At 42.3% G+C, this 15,997-nt stretch overlaps 1 protein-coding gene across 1 annotated transcript in view; it reads left to right on the top strand.

The window, feature by feature from the left end:
- cacna2d2b (calcium channel, voltage-dependent, alpha 2/delta subunit 2b) overlaps positions 1-15,997 on the top strand; it is a gene marked incomplete at both ends in the record, with an annotated part of 138,855 nt that overhangs the window by 67,751 nt on the left and 55,107 nt on the right. Inside the window, 2 exons of the mRNA XM_084316007.1 lie at positions 7,432-7,548; positions 11,467-11,526. Of these exons, the coding sequence (XP_084172133.1) occupies positions 7,432-7,548; positions 11,467-11,526 (177 nt within the window). The remainder of the gene's footprint in view (positions 1-7,431; positions 7,549-11,466; positions 11,527-15,997) is intronic.

Genomic DNA, 15,997 nt, shown 5'->3' with positions numbered 1-15,997 from the left:
ATACTCGTTATTGTACAATGCACAGACATTTGTGTGATATTAGATACAATTTATGATATCTTATGGTGGCTGCCATGGGAATCATTTGGCTTGACGAAGGTTCAAGGTTGTTATTGGCAGAACAAATCTAGGAGGAGGGGAAAAAAGAGTTGTTAAAGGTGCATTATGCAGTTTGGTAAAGGTGAGTGTTACGACCCCTGTGGGTCTAAGGGTAAAGGGCTGTAACATAAAACTGTTGGTTGAAAGAAATGATGGACCAGGTTTGTAAACACAATGATATCTATTGATAAATGCAAAGGAAGCACATGTAGCTCAAGGGTGAGCCAAGGCCAAAACAACAAACAAACACCACTAATCTTCAAATAAACCAACCTAATCTATGGTAAAAGAAATGACATTACCTAAACTACCCTTACCTAACCAAAACAGGAGAAAACAATATCCAAATGAAATGGCAGCTCACCCCATCTGTGCTTCCTGAAAAAGAGGAAAAAACACATACATACAAGAATGGCAAACATATAACACAACAATCTATAGCTAACAATGCTCTCTCTGTGGCCATACACACACAAAGGCAGTTTCACAAATCACAAAGGCCAATAAACAAATGCAATATTATCAAAGGTCAAGGTTACAAAATATCACCAGGCCTAGCCTCATGCCAGAGAGAGAAATGACTGCTTTTACCCTGTGAGGCCCAAATAAAAAAGACATTAGCAACTTCAGAGGCCAGAGGGTGAGACCTATAAACACATGAAGGGTGCCGTGACTGAAAAAAAAGGTTTTAGAAACGCTGGTATATGGTGTGGCTCTTTGTGGTACCACAGTCATTTTTGTGGCTCTTAGTCTCTGACTGGTTGGCCACCCCTGCACTAGAGTATACATTTGAGCCATCAAAGAAATGAAGCAAAAGTGGTTACCTGTGTTGAACTGTTAGAAAATAAAAAAATATAGTGGATTACTATTACGACTACTACCACTGCTAATACTACTGATACATCCCTATTGGCAAACTTTATATTTAAATTTTTTTTTTAAAAGAAATGAAAAAAAAATTGGATTATTTTTTTTATAAAAAAAACGTTTTGGTTCATTATACAACTGTGGCGGGACTAATTAGACTGTGGCGGGCCGCCACAGTCTAGGTAATTAATGGGAAACCCGGTTAGTTGTGCAGCAACATGCTCAGTGATGTTTGATTTAATAAAGTCATTCACATAAACTTCTAGTTTTTCACCTTTACACGTGTTCTTAGGATGGTCTACAAAATGGGTCATTCCACAAAGTCATCGTCTTTTCTTCTTCTTCATGATAATAGTTTGTTGACGGTATGCAGCTCTTACAAAGGATGCCGGCTGCCCACCTGATCGTCTTCATCTGGTCTATGACATCTCTGTCCATGTGGGAGGTCCAGTCTGCTGACACAACACTCACCAGACAGAGAGTTATCTCCCATAATGTAGCTGTCAGCTTGTATAGCTGATATACAGTATCTCCCTATAATGGTCGGGAGGGGAGGAGGAGGAGGGGGGGGGGGGTTGTGGTAAAAAAGTAGGTAACGTTTTAGATGAATTTGCATCTGTAGGAGGGCCCTCTCCACCCGGGGCCTCTGATAAATCACACATACACATAAAAATAATGCTTACGCCTCGTTCCGTGCACAAATGTGCTTACCTCCATTCACACTACACACCAGGTGCACGAGGACATGGGAGTCAATGATGTATGGGATGCAGGATAATAATGATGGTATTGGAAGGATTACCATTATAGAGGAATACAATGCATAGGAGAAGCTGCAGTCATGCTAATGGAATAGTGTTAGTTATGCTTTACTAGGTCTTATCCATAGACTAGTGTTAGTTATGCTTTACTAGGTCATATCCATAGACTATTAACACTCTATTGTTAGTTATGCTATACTAGGTCTTATCCATAGACTATTAACACTCTATTGTTAGTTATGCTATACTAGGTCTTATCCATAGATAGACTATTAACACTCTATTGTTGGTTATGCTATACTAGGTCTTATCCATAGACTAGTGTTAGTTATGCTATAGTATGTTCATCTAAATTGTACGTTCATCTACGTTGTAATATGTTCATCTAAGTTGTATGTTCATCTAAGTTGTAGTATGTTCATCTAAGTTGTATGTTCATCTAAGTTGTAGTATGTTCATCTAAGTTGTATGTTCATCTAAGTTGTATGTCCTCTCGTTGAGAAACCTGCCCGCTGTTCCCCACCCAGTCCATGGCTGACGGATGCAGTGAGAGAACAAAGACAGGTCCTGAGAGCGGCTGAGAGGAAGTATAGAAAGTCACGCCTCACTGCTGACATCAACACATATCAAACCTCTTGTTAACATTCTCCAAAACCATTACTAATGCCAAAGCTTCTTTCTTTCACCATAGGATCGAGGCATCTGCCAAGAACCTTCGCAAACTGCATGCTACCATGTCCTCCCTCCTCACTCCCCCCCCACCCCCTCCTCCCTCATCTTTCTCTGCCGAAAACGTTGCGATCTTCTTTGAGGAAAAAGTGGAGAACATCCGCAGCTCCTTCTCCCAACCCCCACCCATTCCAAATACTGAATCGAGAACCTCATCCTTCACTCCTGTCATCTTTCTCTCCCATTACAGAAGCCGAGACCCTGACACTGGTAACGTCGAACCGTCCGACTACATGCCAGCTGGATCAGCTACCCTCTCCACTCCTCCAGTCCATAGCACCAGACATCCTCCCATTCCTAACTGCAACCATCAACTCCTCCCTCAACTCGGGGGTGGTCCCCACCTCCCTAAAACAAGCCAGAGTCACACCGCTCATAAAAAAAAAAACCCTGAACCCCACCGTCATAGGCAACTATCGTCCTGTCTCTCTACTCTCCTTCCTTTCTAAAACACTTGAACGTGCTGTATCCAACCAACTTACTGCTTAGCTCTTACAGAATGACCTCCTAGACCCTAATCAGTCAGGCTTCCGGACTGGCCACTCCACAGAAACGGCCCTCATTGCGGTCACAGAGGCACTTCACTTAGCAAAAGCGAAAGGCCTCTCCTCTGTCCTGATTCTCCTAGATCTATCTGCAGCCTTCGACACAGTCAACCATCAGATCCTCCTCGCGGCCCTCGCAGGAATGGGAGTGGCTGGCTCTGCACTGACATGGCTGACATCATATTACCTCAATGACCGCTCCTACCAAGTGTCATGGAGAGGGACCCTGTCGGCCACCCGCCCCCTGCGGACGGGTGTCCCCAAGGGCTCGGTCCTAGGACCCCTTCTCTTCTCCCTCTACACTAAATCACTGGGTAACATTATCACGTCTCATGCCTTCTCGTATCATTGTTATGCCGATGATACTCAACTCGTCCTCTCCTTCCCTCCCTCAGATATCCACGTCTCTGAGCGGATCTCGGCCTGTCTGTCCAACATCTCCGCTTGGATGACGACCAACCACCTCAAACTGAACCTAAGCAAAACAGAATTGCTCCACCTGCCGGCCAAATCCTCCCCCCTGACCGACCTTTCCATCACAGTCGAGAATGCAGCTGTGACCGCGTCCCCGACCGCCAAGAACCTTGGTGTTGTCCTCGACGACCAGTTGAACTTCTCTGCTCACATTGCATTGACAACCAGCACCTGCAGATTCCTCCTGAGCAACGTCAGAAGGATCCGCCCCTTCCTGACAAAAGAAGCCACCCAACTCCTTGTCTAATCAACAGTCATCTCCTGCCTCGACTACTGCAACGCACTGCTTGCTGGCCTCCCGGCCACTGCCACCAAGCCTCTTCAACGCCAATTCAGAACGCAGCGGCCCGCCTGATCTCAAACCTACCGAAGTCGGCCCATGTCACCCCACTTCTTGGGACCTGCACTGGCTCCCCATTGCTGCACGAATCCGCTTCAAGGCCCTCGACCTGGCATACCATGCGGCAAAGGGAACTGCTCCCGCCTACCTCCGGTCAATGGTCTCTAACTACACACCCTCAAGACCCCTACGCTCTGCATCTTCTGGCCATCTCAGACCCACTCCTATCCGAGCAACGGGAGGGTCATCAAGGAGAACCTGCCTTTTTTCAGTCCTTGCCCCACAATGGTGGAATGAACTACCCACCCCAGTTAGGACAGCCGAAACCCGTCCAATCTTTCGCCGTCGACTAAAGATGCACTTCTTCAACCATTATCTGAAATTAAACTAATTAAAATCTAACCCTAACTAACCTTACTGTCATGCACTTGTCCTAATAAACTAACCTACACTGTAGCACTCAACACTTTGATAAACATTGTTACTCAGTTGATAGAGTTGTGCCCTTCCTGATGACTTGTCGTACAGAACTTGTAAGTCGCTTTGGATAAAAACGTCAGCTAAATTACTAAATGTAAATGTAGTTGTCACAGGTTGTCTCTGTTGTCTGCTCTCTGGGTGCTGAGTCTGACATCTTGAATCGAACTCAACTTTTAAAATGTAATGAAATAATAATAACAATAAATGAGTGCAAGTGAATAATCTCAGCATCCGGAGAGCAGACATACTGTCTCTTGACATATTTGAGAAATTGGACCATTTCTGCAGCTCCTGGGTGAATTCCATGTTGAGTTGAGTTTATTTTATCTCGAACAATCAACCATATAAAAACACAATACAAATTATAAACGAAAGAAACTAATTTAAAATGAAATCTTACATTCTTCATTAAATGATAAACAAATGAGTTAGAGAAGGAGCAAAAGGAAGCAAATGCTTATCTAGTCCTTTCTCACAATATCATACATAAACAAAATCTCTTACAAACCTAAAATAACAAACAAAATAAACATTAAAAAAATTCAAATAATAACCCAAATATAAATAAAGACATATATAAAATAACAAATTTAGAGATCCTCATTTTTGTACTCATCAATGAGAGTTTTCCTATATCTATTTTTGAACTGTACAATGTTCTTGCTCATTAATTTTTGTTTCTTCATCTAAGCCATTCCACAGGATTACACCACAAACTGAAATACACAAACCTTTAAGAGTAGTGCAGACATGGGGCGGCTAGGTGGTGTAGTGGGCAAGGCACTCGCCACCAGTGTGGAGACGCTAGGATTCGCGTGTTCGAATCCAGCTCTCCACATTGTTTTCAGTTTAGCTGGTCGTCCGCAGTAATACACATTGGCCGTATTACGGGGAGGGAAAACTGAAGGGTGGGGATCGAACGTTGTGAACAAGCGACTCCTACAAGTCGGTTGGTGCGCCTGCGCAGTAGAATCAGGAAGTGTCGGGGGCAGCGTGAGCCTCCCACGCGTTACTCCTCGACACTGAGAGATCGAGCTGCGCAGGTGAAAAGATGCGACTGCTGTTACCTCAAGTACCGGAGGGGACTTGTGCTATGTATGACTTAGTCCACATTGCAGCCGGCTTGTGGGAGGCAAGAAACAGCGTTCGTGACAGGGGAGGGTTGAATTGGATGATACGAAATTGGGATGGGAGAAAATATAGAAAAATGGGAGAAAAAGTGGATCAAAAAAAAGAGTAGTGCAGACATAGGGTTGTTTTAAATTATAATTCCTTCTTAAATGATATTTTCCCTCGATCCATAAATATCTTTTGAATATTACCTGGCAGTACATTATTTCTTGCTTTGAACATAATTTGTGCAGTTCTGAATTTCACTATGTCCATACATTTCAATGTTTGAGTCTTATGTAATAGGTACTATAGAATGCATCTCTGGGAGAAATCTAATGATGTTACATAACAAGTTCATCTCAGTGAACAACATACATGTTACAGGCTGTGATATGAAGCATAGCCACGTGAACAGCTGGGGAGCAGCAACCACTGCCTTATCTCTCTCCCTCTCATCGGCACTGAAGCTGAGCAGACTGTACATCAGGCCTGTTCAGCTAGCGCCACATATGGCCCTTTGGAATCTGTCGGCACGGCCCCCAAGAGGTTTCCTGCCAATCTGGCGCGTTATGTCTTTTTCAAGCGTATGATTGACTGTGACTGTTGTAACTTCTGTATCGAGCCTTGTAACCATAGCTTTCCTATTGTTTTGTATGGACTGGCTGCCGTCTGGAATTGATGACACCCTTAACGTGAAAGAAAAGGGATGCACATGATTTATTTATACCATGTAGTAATATAATAAATATATTAGGGCTGGGACTTTATCGCATTCATTTCGATTAATTAACTACAGAAAGAATTAAAAGTAAAAAAAAAAATTATGCATTTAATCGCATGATGATTTTTCTTTATTGTGTAAGAATGTTACCTTTCAAAGGAGACCAGACTCATGCATGTGCTATAAGTATAAAGTATAATAAATCGCAAATAACTTTTTTTCTTAGTCTGGTTTGTTCATAAAAAAATAAATAAGAGAAATTGAGATCAATCAAGAGTTTTTTTCTTTTTCAATTGTCAACTGTTCTGGAATGTACTTTAAAGTACTGCGTTTTACTTTTACCTCGAAAGTGCTTGAGTTTACAAAAGGTCCTTTGCGCTATATATATATTATTCCTAAAATTGCTGCACTTTGTTAAAAATTGCATTGATCTGTTGGTCTGTGTAGTAGCTAATACAGGATTTTGCTGCTTAAACGTATGTATAATGTATATTCATTGATTCACTTGTATACCAACATTTATTTGAATTGAAAATTTTAGCTTTTTGCATCAAATATTGATATGCGATTAAAATGTGATTAATTTTGATTAATTAACTATAAAGTCTCGAATGAATTCCCACCACATGAGTCCCACCACTAAAATATATGTATTACTATTATACTGTAAGAGTTGTTGTTGTCGTACTCTGTGTGGCCCATGAACTCCACTTGCTCTTGAAGTCGAAGAGCCCTGATGGAAGATATATTTAAATGAAATGAACTACGAGTGATTGTAGTAAAATAAATAAATGTAAAGTATTTAAGATGTATAGATCATTATTTTGGAGGGGTCACAAAAAGATAAACAAATAGCCTACCTTAGCATATTCAAATGGTAAATGGACTGCATTTATATAGTGCTTTTATCCAGCACTTTACAACTTACACCTCACATTCAGCCATTCACTCACACATTCACACACACGGCGGAGGCACCCATGCAACTTACCAACCCGCTCCAAAGTCGACCATTCTGTCTGTGCTTTAATGTGTTGGGTTGCCAAGAAGCATGTCTCTGTTTTTAGGGATCCCGAACCAAAAAGGTTGAGAGACCCCGCTATAGGTGATGGTAGCCGACTCTTCTCATCCCGTATTTTTCTCTTCTCACCGAGTTCAAATGCAGAGTTCACAGAGCCAGATGTCTGGTTATACCTGGTTGTACCGTTACGCTTGTAAGCAGTGTATGGAATGTACAGTACAGTGTGACTGTGAGTCCCGCCGGTATTCTCTCATGCTTTCACCTTGTTTACCTCTTCACAGATATACAATGAAAAAAGAAGACAATTCAGTCTGGTGAAGAATTCACCTCGGGAGATTGTGGAGAAGGTGGCGTCTGATATAGAGAAGCTACTGGCGAAGAAGCGCAAAGCCCTCGATGTGAGTACTCTTCTTCTTTAGAGACGCTTCAAGTGAAGATGGTTACAGTGTCTCACACTAGAAGAGTGCAGACCTCCACCGAGGCCCGACGATCTAAACACTCTGCTGTTACTTTCACACGCTACGTTTTACTGGGTAGATGATGGAAACAGTTGCTGATATTGCCAGTCTCAACAGACCCAGGCTATAAATCCCCAGGATTGTCAAACAAGATGGCGCTGAGTCGCAACTAGGGGGTGGTCAGCAGGAGGGCTGTGCAAAGAATTGCAATAAAGAAAGACATTTGCTGTAATTTCCTGCAACTTAAAAACATAATTTAAAGAAAAAATAAAGGGTAAGTTCCAAATAAGTTATGTATTTAGGTACGCAGGGTTAAGGGAGATGTGGGCTATCGCATAATCGGTTCAGGAAAAGACGCGTAACGCTTGTGAAGACGGCGACGCAAGGGGAGCGTCTTCAGAATTTCCCACTCTGGGACCTGGTTTCAGAAAATAGCGTCTTCAGGCTCCCAGAAACGCAGTTCCGTGTGGATGAAAAGTGCATACGATCAAATACTTTGACTGATACGACCGAAATCAGTTGAACACGAAAAGACACGCATGCATGCATGCACGCACGCGCACACACACACAATCACATCAGCAATCACATATTAGACAATGATGCGTCTGTTTTCTAAGCTGACCTCAAGCTTTCACTGCAAAAAAAAGGAGCTAGAGTAAAGGACACAGGGTCACCAAAATCAATAGGTTCTTACTCTAGGTGAGAAAGGGAGAGAGAGAGAGAGAGCACTTGCTCTGAGCAGAGGGCGAGGATGTTTATGGACAGATACAGTATATCTCATATTGTGTGAAGAAGGTTGCTTCACAGTCTCTAAAAACACTCAAAAAAGAAAGCCCTCCGTTGGCTGAGATGGGACCAATTACATAACCTCTGCCCCGGTTTTGCCTTGGTGGAGGGAATGAAAGAGAACACAATAGCAAAGCATAGCAATGCATTTTTTCTAAAGAGCTATTTTTGTTTGCTTGTAGATGTAAATCTATCTGTCTGTCAAGGCAAAATCTTTATTAGTCAAACACGACATGCATAAATACAAGTACAACAGTATTACTCTACATACAAATGTTATGCATGTAACACTGGTGACAGTTATGGTACCCATCATGGTATCATATATGGTGTCCTGCTATCAGGTCAAAGTCAGTAGTAAAAAAAGAGCCACAATCATCTCTTCGTGACACCTGTTATAGCTGGAGCTCTCATCAACACACCTGTAGAGGTTACGTCATTGTTGTTTCTGGCCGGTCCGCGTCTATGCTTTTACCAAACGGTTCGTGTTTCTGCGTTCCCGTTTTGCACTCTGATTGGCCACGCACGTTTCTGGTCATGTGACATGTGCGCCCAATCGCATGACGAGCAGTGTCTTAGCCCATTTCCGCGTCGAACAGCCTGCAAACTACCTAACGCCTAGTTTGTCACTGGTTAAGCTTAGGCGACTCTTTCGCAGTTGGTTAAGGTTAGAGTTTGGAATCAGGGCTGGCGTTCTATCGCCATTCTCTAAGACAAACTAACCTTAACCAACTTCGAAAGAGCGCCTAAGCTTAACCGTCCAAAGAACTTGCCGTCACACGATTGGGCGCACATGTCACATGACCAGAAACGTCAGTGGCCAATCAGATTCGCAAAACGCACGAACCGTTTGGTAAAAGTAATGAGGCGGCCGGTCCACCTCGCTTGAAATTGCAATGTATTTCCAATGGACACATTTGTAAATTGTCTTGTTTAAAACAAATAAAGCATGAACATTGGCATGGTGTACCTTTCTGTGTGTATTCATCCACAATCTATAGCTCAACATGAAACAATTAGCAATTAATCGTAATCGTAAATAATTATGTAAAATTTTATTTCAACCAAAAATGCTTAAACAATAATGTTAGTGATAGAACGGAACTCATTTTGTGCAAAAATGGAAAGCTTGCCAATGTTCTCGAGGCAGAATTATTACAATAGCTGATAAATAATACATTTTCCCAATGATAAATCCCTAAACGGGTGGACCGCGCGGGCGGGTCAGACTACACCTCCCTATAGAGGGCAGTTGCACAATGCTTACACTGTGTGTGTGTGTGTGTGTGTGTGTGTGTGTGTGTGTGTGTGTGTGTGTGTGTGTGTGTGTGTGTGTGTGTGTGTGTGTGTGTGTGTGTGTGTGTGTGTGTGTGTGTGTGTGTGTGTGTGTGTGTGTGTGTGTGTGTGTGTGTGTGTGTGTGTGTGTGTGTGTGTGTGTGTGTGTGTGTGTGTGTGTGTGTGTGTGTGTGTGTGTGTGTGTGTGTGTGTGTGTGTGTGTGTGTGTGTGTGTGTGTGTGTGTGTGTGTGTGTGTGTGTGTGTGTGTGTGTGTGTGTGTGTGTGTGTGTGTGTGTGTGTGTGTGTGTGTGTGTGTGTGTGTGTGTGTGTGTGTGTGTGTGTGTGTGTGTGTGTGTGTGTGTGTGTGTGTGTGTGTGTGTGTGTGTGTGTGTGTGTGTGTGTGTGTGTGTGTGTGTGTGTGTGTGTGTGTGTGTGTGTGTGTGTGTGTGTGTGTGTGTGTGTGTGTGTGTGTGTGTGTGTGTGTGTGTGTGTGTGTGTGTGTGTGTGTGTGTGTGTGTGTGTGTGTGTGTGTGTGTGTGTGTGTGTGTGTGTGTGTGTGTGTGTGTGTGTGTGTGTGTGTGTGTGTGTGTGTGTGTGTGTGTGTGTGTGTGTGTGTGTGTGTGTGTGTGTGTGTGTGTGTGTGTGTGTGTGTGTGTGTGTGTGTGTGTGTGTGTGTGTGTGTGTGTGTGTGTGTGTGTGTGTGTGTGTGTGTGTGTGTGTGTGTGTGTGTGTGTGTGTGTGTGTGTGTGTGTGTGTGTGTGTGTGTGTGTGTGTGTGTGTGTGTGTGTGTGTGTGTGTGTGTGTGTGTGTGTGTGTGTGTGTGTGTGTGTGTGTGCCCCCGCGCGGTCCACCCGTTTAGGGATTTATCATATTGGGAAAATGTATTATTTATCGGCTATTGTAATAATTCTGCCTCGAGAACATTGGCAAGCTTTCCATTTTTGCACAAAATGAGTTCCGTTCTATCACTAACATTATTGTTTAAGCATTTTTGGTTGAAATAAAATTTTACATAATTATTTACGATTACGATTAATTGCTAATTGTGCGTGCGTGCGTAGATCTATTATCACAATTAAACACCTAGACATTACATCTCCACTGGCCTGATAGGCATGTAATAAATTAGGTAAGTAATTACAACAACAACTATGTGTTACACATAACAGTTAGTCTTTGGTTATGTGAAAATGCCTTTCCTCTGGCACCATCATTGTGGATTTATACCCTGGGTCTGTTGAGACTGGCAATATCAGCAGCTCTTGTTTCTGTCACCTACCCAGTAAAATGTGAAAGTAACGGCGACATGGGGAGATTGTCAGGCCTTGGCATAGGTCTGCAGTGCACTCTACTGTGTGTGTTATTCTAGTTTGGATTTGTGATTAGCTCAGACAACCAACGCAACTGTAAGGATTGTTCCCTAAGTCAAACTACTCCTCCTAAAACGACTAAGGGAGGGTTACATAGAGAGTACAGAAGATTTACAGTTTTTATCTTCCTACTGAGAATTAGGTCACTTTTATCTCTCTGAACACATTTGCTGCCTCTTAATATTTCAAAGACCAAGTGCAAGTTGCAAGTGTTCTTTTTTAGATTGGACTGAAATTACTTTGTGACAAATCAGATTAAAAGAGAATATCACTGCTAATAGGCTATGCATGTTTTTAAGCTTATCTGCCAATAGTTGTACATCTAGCATTTTAGTGGCTGCAGAGATACTGCACTCAGAGTAGTAAGACGTTTCATTTTGCTTTGTTCACTAACCTGACTCTTCTTTTCTCTTGAACATGTAGAGGTTAGCCAGTGAGGCAGAGCGTCTCCAGCGAGAGCATCTATGGCAGGATGGAATCAAGGTAAAGACTTGCAATGAATACACATACATAGCAAAACTAAAAGCTCAATTCATCAGTAATGCTGAATAAAAGATTATGTTATAGTAACAACACATAGGTACAGTAACAACAAATACTGTAGGTACAGTAACAACACATAGGTACAGTAACAACACATACTTTAAGTATAGTAACAGCACAGAGGTACAGTAACAACAAATACTGTAGGTACAGTAACAACACATAGGTACAGTAACAACACATACTGTAGCTACAGTAACAACACATAGGTACAGTAACAACACATACTGTAGGTACAGTAACAACACAGAGGTACAGTAACAACACAGAGGTACAGTAACAACACATACTGTAGGTACAGTAACAACACAGAGGTACAGTAACAGCACAGAGGTACAGTAACAACAAATACTGTAGGTACAGTAACAACACATAGGTACAGTAACAACACATACTGTAGGTACAGTAACAACACATACTGTAGGTACAGTAACAACACAGAGGTACAGTAACAACAAATACTGTAGGTGCAGTGACAGCACATATGTACAGTAACAACACATACTGTAGGTACAGTAACAACACATACTGTAGGTACAGTAACAACACAGGTACAGTAACAGAACAGAGGTACAGTAACAGCACAGAGGTACAGTAACAACACAGAGGTACAGTAACAGCACATAGGTACAGTAACAACAAATACTGTAGGTACAGTAACAACACATAGGTACAGTAACAACACATACTGTAGGTACAGTAACAACACATACTGTAGGTACAGTAACAACACAGAGGTACAGTAACAGCAAATACTGTAGGTGCAGTGACAGCACATAGGTACAGTAACAACACATACTGTAGGTACAGTAACAACACAGAGGTACAGTAACAACACAGGTACAGTAACAGAACAGAGGTACAGTAACAGCACAGAGGTACAGTAACAGAACAGAGGTACAGTAACAACACAGAGGTACAGTAGCCCCACCACCTGCAATGAAAAGGAGGATTTGACCTCTCTATTTGATTGACTGAGCTATTGATACAAGGATATAACCCAAGGCAACAGGTACATTTGACTGTATTTTCTATATTTTATGGCCGTAAAATGTTTGTTTATGTTGGTAATGTGTGTAAACTGGAGTGACACAGGCCTATATTCTGATTTACAAAGGATTCGAAAATATTCCAAAAATATTATTTCCCACCTATACAAATACACCCCACATTTACACGGTAAAAACATCCCAGATTGGGGCTTTAACACACAAGCATATATCAAATATCAGAATCAGTAGCTCACACGTTGCTCCATTTCTTCATATTACCGTAATTCCTCTAATAGTAACCCCCGGCTTGTATTTGTTTCAACTGTAGCGGATACCAGGCTTGTATTAGGAGGAGGCATGTATAAGAGAGAGGCCTACCGTATATTTCTAATTTTCAAACCGATCATAATGAATAAATCAACATTTTGTGTCAGTTTGAACCCATGTACTGGGTTCATTTATTGAAACCAAGTACTGTATGAAATACGGTAGTAAACAGTGCAATTACAGGTGGTCAAAAAAAGTAAAATAAAGTAAAATAGTGCAATCACAATACTGGTATAATAATAATAATAATAATAATAATAATAATAATAATAATAATAATAATAATAATAATAATAATAATAATAATAATAATAATAATAATAATAATAATAATAATAATAATAATAATAATAATAATAATAATAATAATAATAATACAGCGCACCGGTCATTAATAGAGACCCGGTTTTTAATTGAATACCGGTTACTATTAGAGGAATTACGGTAATCTTCTAATCTGAAATATGAATTTCAGCAAAAGAATATGTTTCATTCCATTGTATACAGACAACTAACTGTACATGGTTGACTCAGAGATTGTCTGGATATCAACACCCTCCGCTATCAAACATCAAACCCTGGGCCTACAGTACAGACAGAGATATATAGGATACATTTCAGCGAGTTCATCCAGGCTAATTTATTCCAAGCTAATTTGCCTGGTGGGATTCTCTAAAAAAGCATGCTATCTCTAACAGTAATGGGAGAGTGACAGTGTGATAGCTGGGGATCCAGGACACAGGGACTAAAGTTCTCCATTGCTAAAATGGATTTCTGTCATTTGGTCCAAGGAGAGAAAAAAATAGCAGCAGGTGGGTGTTTTGAGAGAGAGAGACAGAGAGAGACAGAGAGAGACAGAGGCACAGATTATTATCACTGTCGCACAACCGCTTATGCTGTGACAGGACACATGATGAAAACGTGATTTGATGACATGGATTGCAAAATGGAGGAAGAGAGAGAGAAAATAGTGAGGAAGAGATAGGCCAGAGAATACGACAAATCTTTGAAAGTTTGAAATCAGCTAAAACAAAATGTAAACTATGTATAGTGTAAAACAGAACTAGCCTACCACAATAGCACATTATAACATTACATGATATGTAAGCTCAGGCTTTCACATATTGACTGTAGCATTTTATTTTAACTTAGGGACATCATAACCTCAGCGAAAGATGATCTAAAGCTGGTGGACTACTACATTATTTTATTTGGTTATGGACTTTGCTACATTATTCTATTTGGTTATGGACTTTACTACATTATTCTATATGGTTATGTACTTTACTACATTATTCTAATTTGTTATGGACTTTACTACATTATTCTATATGGTTATGTACTTTACTACATTATTCTATATGGTTATGGACTTTACTACATTATTCTATATGGTTATGGACTTTACTACATTATTCTATATGGTTATGTACTTTACTACATTATTCTATATGGTTATGTACTTTACTACATTATTCTATTTGATTATGGACTTTACTACATTATTCTATATGGTTATGGACTTTACTACAGTTATTCTATATGGTTATGGACTTTACTACAGTTATTCTATATGGTTATGTACTTTACTACATTATTCTATTTGATTATGGACTTTACTACATTATTCTATATGGTTATGGACTTTACTACATTATTCTATATGGTTATGGACTTTACTACATTATTCTATATGGTTATGGACTTTACTACAGTTATTCTGGACGTCACTAGAACATACATGGACGTTGGACTGTCTGTAGCCTCGGTTACTACAGGGACATTTGAAGCATTTTACTTGCCAGGGGATAGCATTAATGACAATAATTATACACTGCTTGTGTATAATTACTACTATTACTACTATCGATAGTTAAGGTTGCCATGGTAACTGTAATACATTTCAGTAGCCTACTGGTACAGTAAATGATCATGCTTTTTCATAGCTTGTAAATCGCCCGTTGTTGGTTTGTTTGAGGAATGAGGTGTTTTTGTAATGTGGCTCTTTAGTACATAGTAGTATAGTACATAATAGTAGAAGACAGTAAGAACAAGCAACAGAATCAGACATGGTGTTGATGATGCTAACCGGATCTGAATGCTAACCGGATCTGAATGCCTGAACGTCAATCTAAATTGGACATTCTGACAACGACTCACTCGTCACAGAGTATGAATGATGAGCTGGTCCTGAAAGAGAACGAGGTGGCTGAAAGAGAAGACAGCTGAGCATGCTCAGCCACGGGGCTCTTTTGAGTCCGACACACATTGGCATTCCACTTTTCCACTTGGGCTGGCTCATTAGCCCAACGAAGCGGGACTGTGCCTGTGGACTCAACCCTGTCCTCCCACACCACCCTGTCCTCCCACACCACCCTGTCCTCCCACACCACCCCGCCTCTCCCACACCACCCTGCCTCTCCCACACCACCCTGTCCTCCCACACCACCCTGTCCTCCCACACCACCCCGCCTCTCCCACACCACCCTGCCTCTCCCACACCACCCTGCCTCTCCCACACCACCCTGTCCTCCCACACCACCCTGTCCTCCCACACCACCCCGCCTCTCCCACACCACCCTGTCCTCCCACACCACCCTGCCTCTCCCACACCACCCTGCCTCTCCCACACCACCCTGCCCTCCCACACCACCCTGTCCTCCCACACCACCCTGCCTCTCCCACACCACCCTGTCCTCCCACACCACCCCGCCTCTCCCACACCACCCTGTCCTCCCACACCACCCTGTCCTCCCACACCACCATGTCCTCCCACACCACCCTGCCTCTCCCACACCACCCTGTCCTCCCACACCACCCTGTCCTCCCACACCACCCTGTCCTCCCACACCACCCTGTCCTCCCACACCACCCTGTCCTCCCACCTGTCCTCCCACACCACCCTGTCCTCCCACACCACCCTGCCTCTCCCACACCACCCTGTCCTCTCACACCACCCTGTCCTCCCACACCACCCTGCCCTCCCACACCACCCTGTCCTCCCACACCACCCTGCCCTCCCACACCACCCTGTCCTCCCACACCACCCTGTCCTCCCACACCACCCTGCCCTCCCACACCACCCTGTCCTC

This window comes from Notolepis coatsorum, assembly GCF_963971535.1.
Source record: "Notolepis coatsorum genome assembly, chromosome: 6".
NCBI lineage: Eukaryota > Metazoa > Chordata > Actinopteri > Aulopiformes > Paralepididae > Notolepis > Notolepis coatsorum.
The sequence above is the reverse complement of the archived record's forward strand: the minus strand, read 5'-3'. Positions and strand labels throughout refer to the sequence as shown.